We start from the raw sequence: 11731 nt of genomic DNA, 5'->3' as shown, positions 1-11731 counted from the left end.
ATTGATGGCTGCATCTTTAAAGCTTTAGATCTATAGATCTCCCTCATTACATTACAACATACAACATACTACTCAGGTCGACTCCAACCCTGTCAACACAAAATTAAACAGAAGTCTGTTGTATTTTTTTGCGGTGATTCTACAAGTAGCATGGCTTCCCAGGTTGTCATTGCTTGCTAGCCTAAATTTTTAGAAGGAACAACCATGCATCGTTCGACCCCTCGGACAGCCCAGCCGGAGGAACCTATGACGTCCTCGCTCCCAATTATTCCTTTCCGGCCCTGATGATCCGGGGTGCATGACATGGCTCTGACATAGCAAACACCGTCTACCTACTATAAGTATTATATATTGACGGCGAGCATGTGGAAGATACACCGAAATACATCGACTAAAAAGAAAGTTTAGCTGCATGGTGGGGTCTCACGACCACATGTCCGATTTCGTGAGCAATATATTGTCGAGCTTGCTTACTGTCCTCGTACATTCTATTCGTCCCATCTCCACTCCCCCTGCACTCCTGATTCGACTCCTGTCTATCGGCCGGCTGAAAAAGAATAAATCAATCTAATTCCGTCGCAAGTTTTTTTTTTTTTTTTTCTGATCATCCTTTGGTCCTTTTTTCCAACTTGCGTCTTTTTCCTCTCTCTTCGTCTTATTTTTTTTTTAACAAAAGCAGGAAACATGAAAACGCGGGTTCCCCGCATTCCCCGTGACTTTATAGAACGGAGTAAGCCTCCGCTATAACAATTAATATATCTAATACAGACAAGGGAAGTGCTGGGGGGTTTTTGATAAATCTTCCTTGTTGCAAAAAAACTCGATCGTGGGTTCTGATGTAGGTGGTTCGTGTAAGACATATTCGATATTCGGTAACCGTCTAGGAGCTTCCTCATTCGCTTCCTCAGTTAGCAGCTCCCTTAGCCACATATATTTGTAGTCTCCATTCGGTACCTCTTTACCATTTCTTGAAACTACTACAAATCAATTTTTTGGGGATCATGGCATCACTTGATGAGACCGAAGGCGATATCTCGCCTGTTGCAGATTCGCACCAGCTACCACATATTTTTATCATCGCGGGGCCTTCCGCAACTGGAAAATCTACCGTCGCTCAAGCGATAGCTGAGACGTTTGGCCTCCCAATGGTCGAAGGTGATGATTTACACCCTCAAGAGGTGAGCTACTTCGTAGCAGTTTCTTAGTTTTTCTGCCTTGAAGAACAAAGCTGACTGAGGATCGATATATCCTACTCAGAACATCGATAAGATGAGCCAAGGCCATCCTCTCACAGACGATGATCGATGGGACTGGCTCAAAACCGTGGCTTCGGTATCAGTGGATACCTCTAAACCTCCTACTTCACCTCCACATGAACTTGGCGGCGAAAGACAGTGTCGTCCGGCATGTATAACTACATGTTCCGCCTTGAAAAGAAAATACAGAGACCTCCTACGTTCGCAGCTCTCTGGGCTAGAAACTGCTATTTTGCATTTCATTTTCCTGACTGCGTCCGAGGAGGAGCTGCTTAGAAGGATTGAGGAACGGAATAACCATTTTATGAAGAAGAATATGGTACGGTCTCAAATCGTTACCGCTGAGGTTCCGAGAACTTTGGAGCTAGATGGAGAAGAGGGATTCGAAGGATCTGATGGGGATGGTGGAGATCTTGAAAACGATTGTACGGTTATCTGGACTGACAATCTTTCTCAAGATGAAGTTGTAGAGAAAGCAGTGGAGGTGGTAAAGCAGTTAATGCTTTCGGATATCGGAACTGAGATTGATGGTCTTTGAAATCTGTATTATGTTAAGAGGGGGGTTTTGGAGCTTTGATGTGACATGTAAGTTTTTGGAGGAGCACACTAGTTTCATATACAGCGAGGTGCGTAGCCATGGTTGGTAACTTATTGCTTCTTAATGAATATTATTGGGATAATTTATGGTGCACAGTATGAAATGAAATTATTATTTATGATACCTATCAATAACCGGTTCCTATTATGTGAAATAGCACATGGAATAAAACTTAATACCAAGACTCGGGGTATATATAAGAATCCAACATGAGTAATTCAACCTGATAGAGGAGTTTCGCGTATTCGACCTAATATATAGAAAAGCCAAAATATCCTCCCTAAAGCATTGTCTTGTACCCAGACATAGACACCAAAAGTATCGAAATCCCAAAAGCACCCAGCCCCGAACGCCTCTATAACGCCAGTTAGAACGCCAACAAAAGGAAAATTTCCTGGTAAGCGAGTGTTAAGGGCTTTTTAATCGCCCAGCCGGATTATGATTATATTATGAAATGGGTAGTATATCGATCTTGGGTATGTGGTAAAAAGAAAAAGGTAACCAATCCGTTATTAATCACGGTTGGCTATGGTATGATATGGCGAAGATATGCAAGTGGATTTTATATCATCTAATTGCCACAGAGTAGAAAGGAGGCTGTTCGGGGATAATTGTTGCTGAATGTCGGGATGAAGATGCGGATGAAGTTGACGACGAAGATGCAATGCTCGGACTGTGATGTAAATCGATTTGATCATAGGGAACTGGATCTTCTGAAGGCACAGTTCGCTGTCCTGGTTTCGCAATAGCTGAATATTCTGGAGGCAGTTCATAGAGCGGCAATGGGTCCTCGTAATCACGAGAAAGATGGACTGGAGGAGGCCTATGAGAAAGAATTTTAGCCACAAAATCCTCAAAATGATCTTAAGCTGTATTGTGCAAATAATTAGAAACTTACTCTCGTAGTCCGGACTCCAAATCGTAATAGTCTCCTCGCGCACGACCACTCCTTGCCACCCTGCGACCTCGATACCGCCGTTCTTGCATTGAAACCTCTCTAGCCACGCCCTGTTGGATAGTTTGAGTCGTCATCCTTCGGGCTTTTGACAGAGTGTAATTGATATAAAATGCCCGGGCCATTAAGACCGTCAGACCGATCCCGAGCACGACGCCTAGGCTGAGTAATATAAACTTTGTATTAGCGTCTAAGCCCATATTGAATATATCGCTAGATGAAGTTGCGAGTCCATCGAAATGTTGGAGTCGCAAAGTAAAACTTTAAACCAGCAAAAAAAAAAAAAAAAAAAAAGCATTCACAAGCGAACCGAAACATCAGTGAGGAAGGGTAGTATATACGCTATAATCTCTGTCATCTTTCTCTCCGTCGCAAGCGACTCATTCAGGCCGACGAATACCAAGGAAAAATGACAAATCGAAACCCAGTGCGCCAACTGAGGTCGTCGCTTGACTTTAAACGTCGAAGTTGCGAAAAGCGAAAGAGAAAACTTACTAAGATGCGATTTTCATCAGGATGACTCGACGAGATGATTATATCTCGAAGACACCATTAATGCACTTGGATAGCAGAAGACGGGATCAAGCTTTTGAGACACGGGACTCGTTGGTATGGTATGGTCTCGAGGTCCAGTGCCGTTCTTTTGACGTTTCTTGGCTTTTTGTTAAAAAAAGAATGGTAGTATATAGTACCGCTGTTTTCTATGAACGTATACTTCTGATACACCCCCAAAGGACCCTTAAATTATGTCCTCGTGCAGATTTAGCGATGGATTCGGTGGATTCGATATTTTAATTTAGTGGTGAGCCGTGAGGTTGTGGATATCGATAGCGTTGGTACCAGACGCCTGCAGCCAGCCCATCGCACGTGGCGATTTAGCGTTAATGTTGATAGACCAGGACGCTGATAAATAGTTCATGTGGCCAACCTCAGAGTCAAAGATTTGACCCAGGCTAGTCGACTACAGGCCCTTCGATATCTGCGGGTTGGTTCGGTACAACCAAGAAACAGATTAAGCGGGGAGACTAGAGTATGACCTCTTCTTGTAGGTAGTATACACCAGAGTCAAAGGCTGTCGATGCATCGATCGTCGATGGACTAAATTTCGAAACTTCGAACCAGAAGGAACTTGAAGGGAAGATTCGAAACCTTGGCTTAGCCTCATATGCTCCAAAGTTAAATCATTTAGCCACCTCGAAACCTCTACAACTGGCTTTTACAGCCCTTCCACGGTAAATTCGACGTTCTGCAAGCAACTTTGCGCAAAAAAAACTTTGGTTGTTATAAGCTTCCTCGTGCCCACCTGCCACCATGTGCCAAGAGACCGGAGATCATGTTAACCGTCGATAGTGGGGTGAGACTTAGAACTGATGTCAGGTTTGCGTCAAACATCCAACAGGGCAACATACTGAGCACTACTTACACGGACACGTCCCCGGACAGCTTGGATTAGTATTAATCTATCAAGTTAAACGGGAAACGCGTTAACGGGAAACGGAAAGGATTATAATTAATTACTTAAGTAAGTAACTAGGAATTTATGAGCGACAACGGCGATATGTTGCTGACAATAGTACTATAGTCCCAGCTACCCATGATCCATCCTCAGCTACTATCTGCTTATGTATACCTCGTAAGCACTGGCCTGTGGGTATCTAGAAGTATATCCGATTCTCGTATTCGAAGTCAACGCATTCTGACTATATTTAGTCTTAAGACAATTAAGGCTAGCGAGAGGTTACAATAGTAACTATCGCTACGACAGCCAGCTGCATTTACTTAATGTTGCGGGAGGTTCTACGAACAATGGCTCACAGCCGGCATATCGGGCCATGTAAAGTACTGTCAAGTACTTGTCAGCTCGTGGCTGTAAGGTATCGTGTATATGCTTAAGTATATGTACCTGTGAAGATTTCGGGTGTGTCCGCTAACTAATCCGATTCGTGAGACTACTTCATTAATTGCAACTAGCTGAAGCCCAAACGAGGTTCTAACCAGCCTAACTATTGGTCGACCGAAGTGTGTTAATATCAAGAGATTCATCAATTGATGAATATCTCCAGCTCCGGACCAATACGTTTCCGATCATTCATATTTTCTACAAAAAATGAAATTAAAGTTACCTCTGTTCGTTGAATTAAATTGAATTAATATCGCACACTTCGACAGTTCTCATGCAAGTAAGTGCATTAGCTATCTGCAAGTGGTGGTCTCAATAGCAAATATTAATGAAGAACTCATAATAATATTATTAATGTCTATGATTACGCACAGGTTCCCCACAGAAGAAGGTGTACCGAGTTCCTGTCAGGACCAGGCCAGTCGAATTTCGAGCGCACAATCCGGACATGGCCTGGGAAGGAAACTTTTGTTAAAAAAAGGGAGGGAGGAAGGGAGGAAGAGCAAAAAAGAGAAAGCTTTAAAAGCTATGGTCTGCGACATTACGTCACAGTGCAGGCGACCAGGTTCAGCTTCCCCAGTAGACCTTCATTCCAGCCAATCTCTCGACAGTCGCTGGTTCGATGGAAAAGGTCAGCCGACCGCGACCAGGCATCCCCATAGTATCAAACACAATTATGATCAATCCGTTGGGCCCCGATGCCCAGAGAGTTTTTTTTTTTTTTTTTTTTTTTTTTCAAGTGTTTGAAAGATGAAGGAAATTCGAATTCAAGGCGAAGGTGCCCTGTGCGCCCTGCAATAGGCCTGCTGCCTTGAAGCCGTAGACGATTTAAGTCAGATTAGGATTAAATTAATTAATAGGTAACGTGATGAGAGTGGAAAGAATCAAAACACCAGTGCGAACACACTTTTTTAAATGGCGCGCCCCGTGCAAGCTTGATGTCAGTGACTACAATTTGCACTGAACCTGCTGATGAGATCTACTAAGTACTTACATATGTAATTACTTTGTACTTGCTGACATACACGGTAGGAGAGAGTCCGCTTCGAATACTAGCTTAATTACCCAAATTTGCAAAAGCAAGGCTGTTCGCCCAAAGGCATTTTATTGGGCACGCCGAACGCCCTCCTCCTTTCTCTCAGAATCCCATGCAATAGGTCATAAGCCTCGAGCTCGTCTTGCATAATTACTGGCAGGCAATGGTGCGGTCGGTAGATAATCAGCATACCCGTAGGCTAGCTCGTCCGGCCCATGCGAGAAGTGCTTCCTTACCCGAGGGTTTACAGGCTTTCCTATGGACTGGTTATGGTGGTTCCTTCCCGTACACGGTATCCACTGGTTCTTCGAGTTCGGTTTAGCGAGTTGAAGGCTTCTTTGGACGCTACTGGAGCTTGGAGGACTTTTGGTATCTGATTCGTCTACGGCTTCTGGTTAGCCGCCCACATTTCGACAGGGACCTGAACGACTCTGACTTCTCATTTGCTGCGGCGGATTGTTCCTTCCAATTCCTAGCAATGACCTTTCCTACTGTGGTGGTATAAGCTTGGTCTCAGATCAGCTCAGGAAAGATGCGCAGAACTTCCCGCTGCCGATGCAGATGACCGTCGCCTTCAGGTACGGAACTTATTAATATTAATATTCCTAAATATGATTGATTCGATTCATCCTTCTTCGCTTTTTACCTTCTTCTCCTCTCTGAACGGCCGGAAGGATCGAATTTGTAAGAGGATTATGCCTAATCGAGACATCCTGCTTATCCGCGACGACCGCAACGGCCGGAGCTATAATATTGTATTACCGAACTCTAACAGAGAACGTGTGTGCCCCGTCCATACTTCATATATTACTAAAATACTCAAAAGCAAGGGCCTGTCCAGCTAAGGCTTGAGGGGGGTGTGTTTTTGCGAAAACTAGCTGCGCCTTTTGACCTTTTTCTTTTCTTTTCTTTTCTTTTCAAGATTCCCGTCTGGTGAGGGAAGATGCAACGGACGGGATCGCTTAATGTGCGATCGACTGGGTGCATATACAGGAAGTACGCCGGCCTGTAAGTTAATATACTTTCGTATGTTAATATCAGTGTATCCTGTCGAACTAGACCGTGGGAATCTGCCTGAAGACTCCACTTCTGTCCCGTCTCTACATAATCGTCCAAGAGTATCTTGTCACCAGAGTTCCGCTGCGACCGGGGCGAGCGCTCTTTTCTCCTCTTCCTCGATCGCATGAACATACCCCGGTCAATTGTTTGCGAGAAAGGAAAAAAAAAAAAAAAAAAAGTGCAGCACTCTGTTTCTCAAGAAAACTTTTTACGAAAGATACCGACGCGATAGTTAGTTAGTGCCATGCATAGTAGTATTCCTAGAAACTTGGTTCCCAAAAGTCCTTAGGGGATAACTGGATATAGGATAATATACGTATGAGTTCATACGAGATCCCTTCGAATTCAAACTATCACAAATTGGCCTGCGAGGGCTTATGTAGTAGTATATCGTAATACCACCCTTGCGCTTTCCGTATGCCCTCAAAACCCACATCTCACATCCTAGCTGTTACCCCTCCCCCCCCGCCTAGTTTGTTGAGAATTCGGTTTCCAGTTCGCAAGTTCCTCTTTTATCGAGTCGGCCCTGCTTCGCCTGCTCACGCCTGCTCTTTTGCTTTTCGGGGTGTTTGTCTCTGTCCACCCTTCCGCTGTTGAGTCTTCGCCTTCAGCTCCTCCTCTTCCTCCTCCTGTTTCCCCCCCTCCTCTGCGTCGTCTTCCTGTTCCCAAGCATTCGACTGGTGTCGTTTCTGCGATCATAGTACCCCAGGAATTGGTATCAGAAGCCAGAAAAACGCCATAGCTTAAGCCATACCGAACCCCTCCACCACAGTCCGACACTTTGGAACATGACGAAGGTTCGGACGGAGAGTGTGATAGACTGACTGCATATGCATGGTGGGGTCGGACAAAAAAAAAGAATTAATCAACGACCTTGTAGGAAGGAACCAGAAAAGAACCCACCCTCCTTAAGCCGGCTAGAGGGGTGGTGTGCGACCTGATTTAGCTCCGGTGCCTCACAAGTGACTGGCCATCAGGTCTTTTTTCTTCCCTCTCTCTTCCATCGCCCTCATTTGCAGGCGCACCTGGTTTGTGTCGATTTCAGTCAGTGAACCCAGACAGGAGTCGTGAAAGAAGAAAAAAGCCATACCAAACTTGACTACATCCACCCATCCCGCCGCGCAGGACTGCCCGACAGAAGGAAAGAGTCTCTAAAAAAACGGGCTGGGTCGCATGGGATAACTCGTGAAAACGGTACCTTGCTTTTATTATATATCCCAAGGCCTTGCCCGGCGCCCTTCTTTCCTTCTTTTGCATATTTCATCTGAACATAATTTGTTTGAATATTCATCTTCTTCTTCATCTTCTTCTGATTACCAGTATCATTATTCTCCGTCTTGTTTGTTCGTATTGTCGTCGCACCATTTGTTGGAATCGGACCAGGAACGCTGTTCTATTCGTCAGCCATCCGCTTTTAACAGACCAACAGCAGCGCTGCTATAAAGAAACATCGTCGTTCACGTTTCAGAGCTACATTCCCGAACCCCGAGCCGCTTTGTGGGACAAGACGTTTCAGGATATATACCAGGCTGCTCGTTTTTTATAAAGACCCTTTTGTCTCTCTTGATGCTTCTTGAGGTTTTTGCGTAGCAGAAATATCGACCACAATAGGCGGGGTTTGAGTTCACCTTGACGTTCCGACTTCGACTTCGACTTCGACCTCATCCCCAACACATTCCCAGCTGGACCCGCATCAAGCATACCTTGTTCACAATATTGCATCGTACTAAAGACCGTACCGCCGGGGACTGAACTGTTATTTGGGAAACTTCGTCGGATATGTTGGAGAGACCGTGGGACGCAAGTTACGTTCCAGCGACGGCGTATGGTGCACAAGTACGACATAAGGTTCCCAGCACCAGTAGTCATGTACATGTCTATGGCGCACAGTATCCGTCGCAGGCGCAACCTTCTACCTACAACAGTTCATCATATGCCACCTCTTCACAGTACAACAATAACATTTACAGCTCATCATCATCGCACCAATACCAAGCTCCAAGTTTACGCCATTCGAAAAGCCAAGGGAAATCTTCAAGCGGCTCGCAGTTTGTTCGTAGGAGGACAAGGAGAACAATGAAGGCCTTACCCGACGATGTATTGGCAAAGATATTTCGATATGCTAGTCATGATTCCCTCCATTACGATCGTAAGGGCCGGAGCCAGATGATATACGGCAGACATACTCTGCTTTGTCTTGCACTCGTTTCCAAGCGGTTCCACTGGATTGTCACACCGCTCTTATACGAGCGCTTGGAGATACACCCTCAGAACGAAGCCCTCGTCAGGGAAACTCTTATAGAGTAAGTCGGTTTAGCTCCCTTTGTTTTTTAGCCTTTAGCTTTTCTTTGTCACACAAGAACTTTGACCGACTAATACGATTTATTATCTTGCTTTCAAGGGACCCGGCTCTCACAAAGCACATTCACCATTTGCGGGTTCAAATGCCAAAGAGGTTTCGTACCTGGGTAATGAAGTACAACTTCTCACCTATCAGCTTCGAGCTTGTATCCAACTATGGTACAGACTTGGACATTCTACAGCATTTCAAAATAGATCCTTACAGTCTCAAACGGCTGCACATCGGAGACACCATGAGTGTCGATTCTCGCATGTGCAAATATATCGCCAACAACTTTCCAAAGCTCGAAGACATCACCATCGAAAGCCCGGTTTCATTCCATTCCCAGTGGAACTCCGACGGACTGGTAAGAATAAGCTTTCCCCGTTTAAATTTAAATTCCTCGTACCTGACATAGGGCGCTAATTTACATTCCTGTACACAGGAGCGGACCGTTTCATTCTTCTTCCCACTGCGGAGATTGAAACATCTTCGGCTGCACGTTAATATGAACCCCAGCCGCACCGCTAACATTCCACCGGAAAGTACTTGGGCAGATCTCGTTCATTTCCTTCCAAAGGTCCCGGAAAGGCTTCAGACCCTCACTTTTGGGTCCTTGGGCAAGAACGAAGAATACGTCTCTGTTTCGGATTCCCTCGTCAGATGTGTTGCGTACTCTAGTAATCCGCCATCTAAACGCAAGGGCGACAAAAGGTTGAACTCAGACGGCGTTTGGAGTGGCCGTGGCTCGAAATGGTGGAAAATCGAAGTCCCTGGATATCTCAAGGACCGAATCACGGTCCTCGAGCGCTGGGGCGTACGACTTAAACTTGATGAACTCTACCTCTACTAAGATAAAATTCTATGATTCCTGAATAAGCGACCTACACCACCGTACCTTCATACGATCCTGTCATTATCGAATTCTGCAGTCCTATTTCCGGAACATGCGCACCTTACGATTGATAACGGCTTTCTACGACCCCTTACTACGGCTGCTTATACGAAATATTAAGACTTTGACTCGAGGCAACTCGAATCTAATCATATCCGTCCAGCGACACATGCACAGCAAATATTAGCTGCTCTCCTTTCTCATTTCTTTTGTCTTTCTCATTCCTTTCTATTTCTATTCTGTATTAACGCCCAGTCTCCCAGTCTCCCAGTTCCCTTCAGCCTGTCCTTTCCATTTGTGCATGGCGTTTCCGGTCCAAGTTAATTGATTTACACCTGCCCTGTCGGATATCTGCTTTTTTTTTTTGCTATTCTCGCTTTACCACTAGATACGCTGGCGTTTTTGAAGCGATACGGTAATTTACTTTTCCTCAATCCTTTTTATTGGCGATTCATGTAGCTAGCTTTTTGGAGGTTGCTTGCTTTTCCTCTCGTCATGATGAAGATACGTACGGCGTTCAAGATACATATTCAGGAGTCTTTGAGGAGTTTTTTTGAGATTTAAGTCACACAATATCAACATGAGCACTGGCTGTTTCCTCATATATTTTCTTTTGTTTCCTTTGTTAGATCGTTCTTGACTTTTTCGACCTTCTATGGCAAATATTTCTGCTTGACCTCTTCTGTTTTCTGAATTCTCAAATGTTCCTTCGAAAGTATATATTTGGGGACCCCTTTTGTATTACCCTGATAATGGCCTCAATCATCACTCTTTGATTTTTACTTTTATTTTTACTTTGACTTTTACTTCCCTTACATTTTTAATGAACGGATATATTTTATTCCCCGAAAGTTACTGCAATTTCCCTGCTTTTTTTTGGAGGAAGTTTCGAAGAGGTGCAATGACCTTCAATTCAAAAAAATTAACCCCCCCCCCCCTTCTCCAGAATGCCTTGCCATTGCAGATGGGTCGACTTACTCACAGAATGACATCTTTTTTAGCTCCAATTTTAGCTTGTGATCATGGCCAGGGGTGTAGGGTGGGGTGAGCATGGGGTAAGCTTCACACCCTGTAGCTCGATTCGGACAATACCACCCCTTGTGATAGGTTCATCTGCTTACAGGTTCAGAAACCTCAAAACTGCTGACGACTTCTTTTTTCGTTTTCCACTTGTTTCTTCAATTTCTCTACCTATATACTATGCTAACAGCTAACAAAGGAAGTTGAATTGGTGTGGCCTCGCTGATGGGAGGGTTGCTAGGTTTGACATCTGTCTGGTTCGAGAGGCTAGAGACTATACAGGAACCCGTGTACCCGTGCTCGCAGTAACTTTGAGCTAAGTACGAGAAGTTAGGACGAGGACCTATGGTTTAGGTAATCGGATATCGCGCAACGATAGAGAGAGTAGTACTGTCTATCCTTTTTCGAATAAGGAGCTTCCCGAACAACCTAGCTAAGCAGCTTAGCTAGTGGCTAGCCAGTAGCGTTAGTCTTAATTTCAAGCTAGTTATCGATATCGCTGCGAAGACCATGTATGGTATCATAACCTCGATAGCGTATAAAACAAAAAAAACTTATCTTGATATGATATCGATATCGTTTAAGCGCTACTATCTACCTAGTTAATTAACCCCTCTCTTCAGAAGTTCGGCCCCGCATCTCAACAAAATTGTATTCTATTTTATTTTATT

General features: G+C 44.6%; 4 protein-coding genes across 4 annotated transcripts; 2 read left to right on the top strand and 2 right to left on the bottom strand.

The window, feature by feature from the left end:
- Window positions 1–1001: 1001 nt before the first annotated feature.
- AOL_s00004g591 (uncharacterized protein) lies at window positions 1002–1794 on the top strand (the record flags this gene model as incomplete). Its single annotated transcript, XM_011119240.1, has 2 exons — window positions 1002–1178; window positions 1258–1794. The coding sequence occupies 2 exons, from the start codon at window positions 1002–1004 to the stop codon at window positions 1792–1794; spliced, it is 714 nt and encodes a 237-aa protein (XP_011117542.1).
- Window positions 1795–2421: 627 nt separating this feature from the next.
- On the bottom strand, window positions 2422–3009 carry AOL_s00004g590 (uncharacterized protein; the record flags this gene model as incomplete). Its single annotated transcript, XM_011119239.1, has 2 exons — window positions 2422–2677; window positions 2753–3009. 2 exons carry the CDS (start codon window positions 3007–3009, stop codon window positions 2422–2424), a joined length of 513 nt encoding a protein of 170 aa, XP_011117541.1.
- Window positions 3010–7343: 4334 nt separating this feature from the next.
- Window positions 7344–7594, bottom strand: AOL_s00004g589 (uncharacterized protein; the record flags this gene model as incomplete). The annotated part of the gene is made up of 2 exons (XM_011119238.1): window positions 7344–7493; window positions 7559–7594. The coding sequence occupies 2 exons, from the start codon at window positions 7592–7594 to the stop codon at window positions 7344–7346; spliced, it is 186 nt and encodes a 61-aa protein (XP_011117540.1).
- A 989-nt stretch (window positions 7595–8583) lies between these two features.
- Window positions 8584–9998, top strand: AOL_s00004g588 (uncharacterized protein; the record flags this gene model as incomplete). Its single annotated transcript, XM_011119237.1, has 3 exons — window positions 8584–9107; window positions 9206–9512; window positions 9591–9998. 3 exons carry the CDS (start codon window positions 8584–8586, stop codon window positions 9996–9998), a joined length of 1239 nt encoding a protein of 412 aa, XP_011117539.1.
- Between the last annotated feature and the right edge of the window lie 1733 nt (window positions 9999–11731).

The sequence above is a fragment of the Orbilia oligospora genome (assembly GCF_000225545.1).
Source record: "Orbilia oligospora ATCC 24927 unplaced genomic scaffold scaffold00004, whole genome shotgun sequence".
NCBI classification, from domain to species: Eukaryota; Fungi; Ascomycota; class Orbiliomycetes; order Orbiliales; family Orbiliaceae; genus Orbilia; species Orbilia oligospora.
Note: the sequence above shows the minus strand (reverse complement) of the source record. Positions and strands in the feature narration are given on the sequence as shown.